This window comes from Sphaeramia orbicularis, chromosome 9, assembly GCF_902148855.1.
Source record: "Sphaeramia orbicularis chromosome 9, fSphaOr1.1, whole genome shotgun sequence".
In the NCBI taxonomy this organism is placed as follows: Eukaryota; Metazoa; Chordata; class Actinopteri; order Kurtiformes; family Apogonidae; genus Sphaeramia; species Sphaeramia orbicularis.
The window spans coordinates 20,955,273-20,967,849 of record NC_043965.1 but is presented as its reverse complement, the minus strand read 5'-3'; the positions used below and the strand labels follow the sequence as shown (position 1 = coordinate 20,967,849).

The 12,577-nt window shown below is 40.4% G+C and overlaps 1 protein-coding gene across 2 annotated transcripts in view; it reads right to left on the bottom strand.

The window, feature by feature from the left end:
* ptch1 (patched 1) overlaps positions 1–12,577 on the bottom strand; it is a 50,841-nt gene that overhangs the window by 25,683 nt on the left and 12,581 nt on the right. For both annotated transcript variants that reach the window (XM_030143888.1, XM_030143889.1), the window contains exons 3-8: positions 7,189–7,378; positions 6,915–6,984; positions 6,665–6,756; positions 4,906–5,104; positions 3,728–3,849; positions 1,895–2,042 (exon numbers count right to left, since the gene is read on the bottom strand). In XM_030143888.1, the coding sequence (XP_029999748.1) occupies positions 1,895–2,042; positions 3,728–3,849; positions 4,906–5,104; positions 6,665–6,756; positions 6,915–6,984; positions 7,189–7,378 (821 nt within the window). The remainder of the gene's footprint in view (positions 1–1,894; positions 2,043–3,727; positions 3,850–4,905; positions 5,105–6,664; positions 6,757–6,914; positions 6,985–7,188; positions 7,379–12,577) is intronic.

Genomic DNA, 12,577 nt, shown 5'->3' with positions numbered 1-12,577 from the left:
CATTCATTTAATTTACTTAAATTATATTTTCAAGTGTCTTTAGATATAGGAATAAGTGTATAAGAACCTCACAAACAAAGCACAACAGATGGAATTATGACTGTATTACTGCACTCTTTCATAAAGAAGTGGATTTGGGAAAAAAAAAGAATACAATAAAAGTTCTTCTTCCCTTCTTCAACACAACAAACCTATCATTTCCCTCTGTTTGTAAGATTATGCCTTATGTCGTGTTTCTACAATGTGGTACCGACTCGACTCAACTCTGCCTTTTTGCCTTTCCGTTACGAAAAAGGACCTGGAATCTGGTACCCGGTACTAGTTTTTTGGTATCACCTCCGCTGAGGTTCCAAGACTGGGGACCAGATACTAAAACGTGACGTGTAAACACTGCAGACCAGTGATTGGTCAGACAGTTGTCTCTGTTACCCGCTGTTTTACAAAAAACAGATGCGGAAGTTTACAGTAAATATAGTGGTAGGTTAATCCACATGATGACAGCCTGAAAAACTACACCATTCAGTCAGGAGATTCCGTCTTTGGTGGCCGACGTAAAAATTCAGCATGAGTTTGACGAGACAACACGCAACGAGTGAGTTTATCAGCAACTCTCTGAGCAGACGACACCGAAGTAACGTGCCGCATCGCTATGACGTCCAGGTACTGTAAAGTCGGTAGTATCCTGTAATGGAAATGGTCTCCAGGAATAGTATCTGGTACCTGAGTTGAGTCGAACCAAGTCAAGCCGGTTCCACGTAGTGGAAACGCGGCATTAGATGCACAAACATCTGATTCAGTAGAAGTTCCACCTGAGATGACAGGCATTGACACTTATAGTCTAGCCTGTTTGACAAATAATCTGCTTGTTCTTGCGCAAAGAATGAGTAAATCTCATTCTTCACTTCTGAAAATTCACAGCCTTGAATAATGAACTCTGGCTGTGCTGTAGGAGGTATCTGGGAGAATCTGCAGACAGTACCATGACCCATCCTCTCCTCTCTCACTATCTAAAGGGTAGACAGATGGCTTCAACATTGAACTACAGTTACTGCTCAGTGGGGAGCAATGCTGGCTGACACACATTAGGAAACACGCACTAGATCACACACACTCGCACCCATGTGTGAACTCGCACATGTCAGGCTCATACTAACATGCATGCACATACTATTCCTGCAGACACGCCTAATCGTGCATGATACACACATGCAAGAACGCAGACACGTGTAGGGATACTATTTGACTCAACTCTCTCTTTTATTAATTTCCATTGATAAAAACAACAACAACTAAATGAGCTTTTTTTAATCGTTGAAGCCTCATGAACCAAGATGAATGGCATGTGCACACACACTTTTATAAATATATAAGCACACACACAAGGTCACACCATGTCAAACAGAGGTTGGGGCCCCCAAAACAAAGACCAGATGATGTCACACATGAGCCACCAATGGGGCCACAGCTGGGAAAGTGATTGTGTGTGAACTTCTGAGTGTGTTTGCGTGTGTGTTTGTACGCGAGTAAAAGAGAGGGAGGGAGGGAGAGAGAGAGAGAGAGAGAGAGAGAGAGAGAGAAAGAGAGAGAGTGAGAGAGAGAGAGAGAGAGATCCAGTACTCCCTTAATGTATTCCAGACATGCCTACCCCGTTGCTCTATTGCTCCTCTCTACTGAGCAGTGAGAGGAAAGCTTTAGCCCTTTACCACACACCAACATTCTATTCCAGTATCTATCAGGGGCCTAGGCTTTGGATGAGGCCTTTCCATGTTCACCTGTATCCGGCTGGTGATTTACAGTGTGGTTGTGCAGGATTTGGAGTATACTTCTCTTCCCTTGCTCTCTTTTCTCATTCTTTCTCTCTCTCCCTCCCATTCCTGAGTGCTTTGGTCCTTACCTCAGAGTATCTCCTCTGCCAGGCTTCCAGTATGGCTGCAGCCTTTTCTTCATTCCAGTTGATGTGGGAAACCTCCTCGTAGCCCCGAAAGTGCTCAAACATCTGCTTGGGAGTCATCAGCTGGAACATGGTCTGTAAGGCCTGGGCACTGGAGGTGGGGAAAAGTGGGAGGATGGTAGAATGAGAGGAAGGAAAAGGGGGGAAAAGGATAAAAGAGGAAAAAGCAAAACTGTGTTCAATGGGGTGCAAAAGTTTAGGTGACAACATCATGTTTACATGGGAGGAGCTGCCTTTTTCTATCAAATGGGAGCACCTATATCAACTATAAGGAGATGCAAGAGATTATCTACAAAAGCATATAGTTATTGAATATTAAAAGCACAGCACCTGGACCATATAACCTACTACATTACTGCATTATAAACAGAATATAACAACTTTTAATTATTGACAAATTTATGATTATTTTACCAAAAAAAAAAAAAAAAGAAAAGACGTTATCTGTAGAGCATTTCAAGGCTAATGTTTCCACCCTGGGTGCCTTTAATGCAGGTGAAGGTGAACCAAGACTGTGCAAAAATACAAGCAAATATATGGCAAATATATTCCAAAGTACACTGGGAAGGGAATTTGCCTCTAGACTGAATTTGATGGCATCAGAATAAGTGCCAGATCTCATAAAAACATGTATCTGGTCCCAATCTGTGAGTTTCATGTTCTGACAAATTACGGCCCACAAAGAAACATAACACAGGCATGCGTTCTACAAAAAAAAAAAAAAATAAAAAAATAAAAAATACACAATCCTAGTGAACACATGAGGAAAGTAATAAAACATGGCATCTGATAAGTCATTTATGAATGATTCTGGACTGCAGCGCAACACGAGTCAGTCGGTGTAATTTCAAATCGTCAAATTTTATTAACCGAAGGAGTACACATTAGCTAGTCATTCTCTTTATGAATGTGATCTCTGTAATATGGTGATAACCAGGTAATGGTGGCAGTTAGTAAACAAGATGTAAAAACTCCAGCGCCAGGATGCCAGCAGCGGCAGCCAAATGGACAGAGCAGCTTCACACAAACACACATATGGGCAGGCACACACACGTACACACAGGCGCCCTAATGATTCAACCATGGCAAGGAAAAAAAAAAAACACAACCACAAAGCAAACAACCACCTCTGTGACCAGAATGTGTCTACATGTATGGGTTATGCACTATTATAACTGCAATTTAACATTCTGTTCTTTCTTCTGTTGAAAATATCTTTCTATGGCTAATTATTATACACACTTTTTAACATTTTTGTTTCACATCTATCATTTAGTTTATATTTTTTAATTGCTTGTTTTAATTACATGTGTGTTAAGACACTAGATAAAGTTTAAGGCTGATGCACAGGGTCCAAATTACTGAACAAATGAATCCTTGTATATCATAGGTCTATAAGTGTACCACATAATCTATAAGCTTTGTCTGGGTGCTTGTGCTGGAATTAAGTCCATGTACCTCAAATCGCTGTATATTTAGACAAACGAGCCAGGCAATAGATCACTCTTTGTATGTGTGTGTGTGTGTGTGTGTGTGAGTGGGTAGTGTCCAGTCAGCAGAGCAGCCAGAGCTGAGCAGAAACAGCTGGAGCTCTAAGATTTCACTGGAATCTGCTAATGACTGCAAGATTTACAGCACCTGACGTGCACGCACACATGTACGCGCCATTTCGGACAGCATAAAAGAACAAAAAACACATACTCTGTCCAGAATAAACGCTGCAGTGATCACAGCAGCGTTTATGAGGGCGAGTATGTGTAAGTGTGGGTAAGTTACCTGAGCAGGGGTCCACTGCCGTTCTTGGTGGTCCCGCCTACAATCAGTTCCTCCTGCCAGTGCATGTACTTCCTGGACAGACCGTGACAGCCGCCAGTCAGGGCCCGTGCCACGTCGAATGGCTGCACAATAGAAACAACAGGCGAGAAAATAACTGTCTGAAGCTAGGCTTGAATGAAAAATGATAATTCATTTGTAAGCAAACCACTGTTGAGCAAATATCTCAGTTTTAACCCTTTATCGGGCAAATGACGATTTTTGGTCAATTCCGCACACATTCCAAGACAGTGACAGCAACAGTTATCATGAGGATAGCGAGTCCCCAATCTCAGGTCCAATGTGGTCTACAGGGTCTGTAAGGTCCACCTCTGCATGAACAGTGAGTGTACCGGCTTTGTTAGGTACCATGAAGTAATGGTACAAATGTAAGGAATGATGTTCAAAGGGATAATGTGGATGTTGACAGGTGTCTGGATCATCATAATAATAATAATAATAATAATGGATTAGATTTATACAGTGCTTTTCTATGAACGCATACTCAAAGCGCGTACAGTGGATCCATTATTCATTCACTCACACATTCACCCTCTGGTGGTTATAAACTACATTTGTAACCACAGCTGCCCTGGGGCAGACTAACGGAAGTGTAGCTGCCAATTCACGCCTACGGCCCCTCCGACCACCACCAAACATTCATACGCATTCATACACCAGTGTGAGTAGCAGCATTGGAGGCAAGTAGGGTGACGTGTCTTGCCCAAGGACACAACAGCACATGACTAGGACAGAGAAGGATTCCAACCACCAACCCTTTGGTTATTAGACAATGTGCTCTACCTCCTGAGCACACATGTTGGTCTAATGGTATAAAAGTGATGTTCTAATGTTCTAAAATATCTGTTCCTTTCACCTTACCTGTGTTTTTCTTGTATTTTTTTTTTACATTTACTTCTTGGATTTATTAATTCATTTATTTTTTGCCACTTATGAGTAAGGAACCAAATATGGTAACTTCATTATCCTTGATTTTCTACATCATAATAATTTTTTTTTTTTTTTTAATTTCACAAAAGTAATAAAGTCTTGTTAAGTCCTCCAATAACACACTGATGTTGAAATTGTGAATTTTAGAGTATTTCTATGAGTGCCCTATAAAGGGTTAAATGGACGCCTACCTTAGTTGAGTTCTTGTTGGGGGCAGTGAGGGGGCAGTCAGGGTTAGCAGGGTTTAGACAGGGCCTATCCATGTAGCCATGCCCAACATCTGCCTTTTCCAACATGTCCTCAAAGCTTTCCACGTGTAAGTTTAGTGTTCGCAGTTCCTCCAAGAACTCCTTGGGGTCAAAGTTAGCCCACTGCAAGGGGTCTTTCCCTCTGTGATGAAAAAAGGTTAACCTGTAAATATGAATACCATTTAACCTAATGACTTACACTATGCTTCAGAGCACTTTCTATTCCTCTGATCTTCACAAATTCACATAATATAAAGGACGTTCTGTATTCATACAATCCAGGTCTTAGATTTGCTGTATGCAGTTGTAACAGTAACACTCTAAGTTTTTTCACCCAAGAACACAGTAAGTTGTAAAACTAAGAAATCAGTATGGCCAAGAAATATAACAAGTCAGATGGTCATAAAGGTTTAAACCAAATTCTGTCAAATGTCTTCCAATATCTGAGATTTTATTTGTGAGTACAACGTTATAAAGATCCCCAAAACAACAAAACTAAAAACCAAGATGTAATAAAAATGACACGGAAACTTTTAAACGGATGCACAAAAACAACCCCACACTGACTAAAACTGCCTGTTTTCACTGTTCATCTGCAGCACGTTCAGAGGTATGCATTTTCTTCCCCATAAATTTTGTTTGCGGGTCATTTTTCAGTCAGTCTACATCACAAAAGAGCTGCAAAGGGAGAAGTAACATAGACGGACATCATGTGCTTTTGTTTGGGTTGGATTAGTCAAACGTCTTGGTGCAATTACCCACAAAAAGTAAATACATGTTGAAATCATCTTGCTAGGTGACGAAAACAACAAATAGAGACCCATTCCCATCATGTGGTGACAGGGTGCTGAATTCTTACACTAAACTGGTCCTTGTCCCTCTATGCTCTCAGTGCCTCACACATTCCAATCTCTCTTTCTCTAAATCTCTCTTCTCTCCATCATTCAGACTACATTGTATGTGCTTAACCAGGCTTGGGTTATTATTCCCAGCCTCCCAACCAGAACATAGTAAAAACCTTATTTACCAACTGAGACCAATAGGCAACACACACATCCACACACAAACACGCATTAATGACAACGACTCAACCAGATGAACTTTTCCACGCGGGGAAAAAGCATGTATGCGCTGAAAGCAATGGTACATACAAACACACACATGCACATATGAGCATGCACACACATGCAGAAGTAAAGATCTGCTCAGTATTACTGTAGCAGCAGGCCATTAGCAACAGAAGAGCCAGACAATAGTGTGAGGCCCAGGGCTGGAGAGAAACTATCGCCAGCGATACGCATGCCAGCAACCATTACAATAGAGCCTTCAGAGGGGACGAGTTCAGGACACACACACACACATCAACACACACTCTTGTTCTTCTGGGGTGTCTGTTTGGATGGGTTGAGCGTGTTTGGGCAGCCTATATTAAAGTGGTAAAACATGATCTCAACATCCAGATCTTCTCAAACTCTGAAAATAATCTCAATATAACATTATCATACGGAACATTTCCATAACAGCACTCATGGCGTCATGTCCATACACTATTTTATTCCATTTCCCAAAAACCTATAGAGATAGTCCTATATCATTTGAGTGATCTAATGATATGATGTATTGGCATACTGGGACTTTTCTTCACTCATCATAAAAAAAGAGATTCCACCCAATACATTAAAAGAGTTTTTTCTGTACTTACGGGAGATAGACTGTTCCAGATTGAAGCTTGGCTCCCTCCCAGAAACAGTCCAAAGGGGTGATGATGAGGCAGGGGTGTAGCTTTTCTATGATCTAATTAGACCATCATATGCATATAACATAGCAGGATAGACACAGATTGACAAAGATGAAAGCAAATGCACAAAAATTAGTAATTTTTAACATTGTAGAAGAATTAAAGGCTCAAACAGAAGCGACTTTTAAGTTAATATTCAGTATTTGCATCTCACCTGATCCACAAAATGAGTTTCTGTGACTAGTTCTCCTGATTTGTAGCATAAATGTTCTAATTTCCATTGTCTGAAAAAGAGGGAAAAGTAGTTTCAGTTTAGTTCCGGCAATAATACACAAGTAACCTGGAGCTTTTTCGATTATCATGAAGTAATCTTGATCAAAACAATGCAGAATATTAATATAATTTGTTATATTATTATTATTATTCTGGCCTGAATGTATGTAAAGCTACCCCTGATGGATGACGACATCATGACGTGACATAATCACCTGTTATAAAGGTAAACATGGACTCTGCTGGCTCGGATAGCTGACTCCAGGTGCTGCAGAAGCGCCTCCACTGTTAAAACATTTGCTCCCTCTTCCCGCGGCGTCTGGATCATCAGCTGTGGGTTAAACATGGCCTCTTCACCTATCTTCTGACGTGTGTACTTCAGCTCCTGGTTCACGCGTCCACCGACTGCAAAGAGAGTGAAAATTTGATTGTTAAAGTCAACATCCACGCACACATTTAATGCTCACGTGTCAGAGCAATCATGATTTTTGATTTGTAATATTAAAGCCTGATGAGATTTCAACAGGACACAAACAAGCTCACAAGCTAATTCAATCAAAAATACAAGAGACTATTGATTATATGTCAGGTTACAAACATTTAAAGGAAAAATGAGGAGTAAATTATTAGCTATATGTACTCAGATCTGTGTTACAATAACAGAAAGCGAAACAGGCTGAACATATTCTGTATCAACTACACACACTCAGCATCATGTGCCTGAACATCTGTAATTTTAAGAAATGATCCCCTGTTCTTAAATTCTCCAAACATTATCAGGCTTGTATCTTAAACAAAAGCACCTTGATTATATTGAACTACCAGCACAATGTCAAACATCCTAACTCCTTCGAATCAAGAATAAATCCACATTTCACAAAAAACATCTGAGTGTTTCTGCTCAAATTTGCTAACAAGTCCTCTGTGCCAGACCACGTTGAGTGCATATGTGTTGACAGTATGTGTGTGTATGTGTTTGATAAAGAGAGAGGCTCTCTTCCAGGCTTTGCTCCCAGTATCGTGGTGGGACTAAGCCCTGTGCGTGCGCTTTGAGCTCTCCACTAGCCTGAGCTACAAAAGCAGCCTTTCAGGCCGTTTAGCTGCCCTGCTCCACCCGAGTACAGCCAAGGCAACTCTGGCAAAGGTCTCTCACACACACACACACACATACAAACAAATGCAGGCCACTGGTGGCATGCAAGCATAGATGCATTCTCACATCCTCAGCCAGATATAAGCTTCAGCAACTGAAAGATGAAAAGGTGACCTTAAATTGCGAAAGCTTTGACTGTCGGCTGCATACATAATGAAAAAGAATATGTGTTTTACAGGTTTCATATGGCTTGAGTATACTCACTTCAGCCTGTGATTGTTCCGTGTCTGATTCCTGGGTCTGATTTACAAGCCCTTCCATCATCAGTGACTGAACGCTTACTGAAAGCTCAGGCAATTTATAGTCATCACACACATACACATGTTTCTTTCACTGTCTATGTGAGGACACTCTCTGACATAATGCATTCCCTTGGTCCTTACCCTAGCTTTGACCATCCCAGCTGAATGCTTAACTTTAATGATGGCTGAGGAGGTGGGGATGTAGTAAAAGAATAATGTTTTATGAATATTTTTCCTCAATATCAAGATAAAAAAATGTTCAATAGTTGATTAAGTATTATGTCGATGCGTGCACATGTCAGAGGCCAGTAGAGGGTGGCAACAGGACAGTATAGCATCTAGTCTGCTTAACCCAAGAAGAGGGAGAAGAAGAAGAAGGAAAAGAAGGAGAAGAAGAAGGAGATGGAGAAGAAGAAGAAGAGGGAGAAGAAGAAGGAGGAGAAGGAGGAGAAGAAGAAGGAGATGGAGAAGAAAAGGAAGGAGAAGAAGAAGAAGGAGGAGAAAAGGAGAAGAAGGAGATGGAAAAGAAGAGGAAGGAGAAGAAAGAGAAGAAGGAGATGGAGAAGAAGAGGAAGGAGAAGAAGAAGAAGGAGAAGAAGAAGGAGATGGAGAAGAAGAGGAAGGAGAAGAAGAAGGAGAAGAAGAAGGAGGAGAAGAAGGAGAAGGAAAAGAAGAGGAAGGAGAAGGAGAAGAAAAAGAAAAAGAAGAAGAGGAAGGAGAAGGAGGAGGAGGAGAAGAAGAAGAAGAAGAAGAAGCAGAAGAAGAAGAAGGAGGAGGAGGAGGAGGAGGAGGAGGAGGAGAAGAAGAAGAAGAAGCAGAAGAAGAAGAAGAAGAAGAAGAAGGAGACGAAGAAGGAGACGAAGAAGACGACAACTCTGGCCATTTCCCAGTCTCAACGATCCTTCCTTTATGGTCACCTCCTTCAAAGACAAAACAAGAATCCTTCCTTATGATCAGTTCCCTCATGACAAGAGCAGAAGACCCTCATATCAGTGGATCAGCAACACACTGACATACATGACAGTAAGATTTAATAGAATACTCATAAATGCGTTTACAAGGGCAGGAATAAAGGTGAAACACACTTCATTTACATTTATCTCAAAGAGTGATATTTTTAAACCCAAGGCAAAGATTTCACTCCTACTGTGTCTACGATTTAACTCATTACTCATAACTCATTTCGACTGATGATTATATTAAAATGCATTTTGGAGTAGTGGAGGGATTGATTTAGTCTTCTTTGAGGATTTACTTCTGGTTATGGTCAGCTTTTTCATTAGCTGTATTTTTAAAAGATTCACACAGAGGATTGTGGGTATTTTAACAGTGCAGAGTATGCGAAGGATCCACAAATGCATCCTTGAAATTTCTCCAAAAGGACTCAGTTGTTGGAAGGATCCTAAAGATTGGAACAGTCCTCTGGCAAAATCCAGATGAGATAGCTTCATGTAGATGAATCCTTAAAGAATCCTTCCATGTGATTGAGGAACAGCCGTGTTGTATAAAGGTACATTTGCTGATCGACTTGTGAAATGATCCAGTGTTGTCCGCTGACAAGTGTCTGCCATGCTGTGATAATAAAGAATAGCTGAAAACCATTCTTCGGCCTCCACTGAAGGGCACAAGTTAGACTTTAAATATAAAAGAAATGATGATTTTGAGGAAAAAAAAGAAATTACTGATATTTAATACTTTTTGAAGCCGAATATTCAAGCCCATTTAATTTGACAAGTCGTCAGTAGCGATATTGTTAACATGTGCCCTCCTCACAAACCAAAATAATAATTACCAACAAAATGTGGGTAAAGCACAAGTATACCATTTTAAACACCACCTTTAAACACTTTGTCCATTAAAATATGCAGCACTCAGGCAGAAACAGCGTCATAAATACTAGATCCGAAGCTCTACAAAAGTAAAACACAAATCTCTTCCTACCCTTCCTTCCTTACAGACACTTATTATTGACCTAATATTGACATATAAAGTGTGTTGTCATGATAGCAGTCCAAACATTATTGTAAATCTTACCCTAAAACCCCTCAAATAGTGAACTCTACCCATAGGTACACGAGTCCCCATAGGTCAGTGTGCATCCAGGTCAACGTCCCCACCGGAAAAGGAAATCAAGGCCTGAAAACTCACACACACAATTTCACAAATGCCCAACGATTGAGCCGACTGTGTGAAAAATCTGTAACATTTTATTAGGCCTTAATCCAATTTAACAATTCCACTCAATTCGTGCAACAGCAGGCATAGATTGAATATTTTCAGCCCATTGTAATGGCATTAAAGTTGAACATAAGCATGCCTGTTCTGCTGGGATGGACCACCCAGTCAGACCAATAGAACAGGGAGGGAGGGGGGGCATGTCTTGGGGCATTAAGAAAACACACTTGATTTCTTTTTTTCTGGACCCAAACAGCATTCCCATCTGATCCTGTCTGAAGTCATGTTTATAATACTCATCATTAATAGCAGGCCTAGGCTAACTGGAGCGACATGCTTTCCACTGCTAGGCCAACTACACAGCTACGTTACACCAGCTCCCCCTTCAAAAGAGCATGCATGGAACTGATTTAGACCCTACGCACACTGACAGTGCACTAACAAGTCGACTTGTCTGGTACACTCAACGCTCAAAGGCAAAGTTAGCTGGAGGCTCGGTTGAAGTGAGCTGAATGAGAGAGAAAATGGGAACGCAGGTATACGGCGAGTAATGCATCAATTTCTAGTATATTTCTATGCGGGCTGGGAGATATAGAAGGGTCTGATTGAAAAAAGACGGGAGGGACGTGCTTAGAAAGAACTCACTGTCTGTTCTGAATACATTCCAAGTTGTGGACTGCCACCCAAAGACCTTGAGTTTACAGCAAGCAGCGAGGAATGGGACAAGTCAAAGGAATGTACTCTCTCTACAGGAAACAGCACATTACGGCCTCAGGCTTAGAGAATTCCACACTTCATGAGGTTACAGCGTTTTGGGGTCAACACTCAGCCCAACACACAGCCTTGGGGTGAAATTAACACCCCAGCTGGACCAAGAAAATGTGTGTATGTGTGCGCGTTGGTGTACGTGTGAGCATATGCGTGTGAGTGTGTGTACACACAGCTGTGTTTCTTTAGTGACACATATTCCCATATTCCTTCTCCTAAGAAAACTGGTTGACCCCAGCATGTGTTGATATCTTGAAGGTGTCCTGCTCCAGGCTCAGCTGCTGTGACCTCAAACGAAGTGTCACTGACAAATACTCACCATTACGACTCTTATTTCATGGCCATTTCCTGTTCATTATCCCATCTTTGCTGCATCTTTTTTTAATATTTCATTTCATTGTAACACTATAATAAGTAGCATGGACCTTCCATATAAAAATATCACAATAAAATGACTATACCCATGTTATATATTTTGTTTAACCATTGCATTGTTTTCCAAAAATGCTAAAAATGGGAGAAATCTGTAATTTTACTCTATACAACAGCCCATAACTTTATAATATGCAGCATGGACCTTAAAATATCACAATACAGTGACTATGCCCAGGTTATATATTTTGTTTAAGCATTGCATTGTTTTCCAAAAATGCTAAAAATGGGAGAAATCTGTAATTTTACTCCATATAACTACCCATAACTCTATAATGTGCAGCATGGACCTTCCATATTAAAATATCAAAATAAATTGACTATGCCGATGTTATATATTTGTTTAACCATTGCATTGTTTTCCAAAAATGCTAAAAATGGGAGAAATCTGTAATTTTACTCTATACAACAGCTCATAACTTAATAATATGCAGCATGGACCTTCCATATTAAAATACCACAATACAATGACTGTACCCATGTTATATATTTTGTTTAACCATTGCATTGTTTTCCAAAAATGCTTAAAATGGAAGAAATTTGCAAATTTGCTCCAAATAACTGCTCATTTCCCAGTCATCTGTCTATAACTTTACTAACATTAACTGTTGCATTCATTTACAGTCACATCACTGAATTTAATGTGACTAGAACTTTCATGTATTAAGTTATTTGTAGACACAATTTGTAGCCGAGTCACATCAGATACATTTATATCAGCAATTACAGCGATATAAACGCCAATGATCACTTCAGGACACCATCTATGACTATGCCTTTTGCTGTTGTTTTCATTGAGAGACCCCTACTGGTAGCAATTACATGCTGGGGATT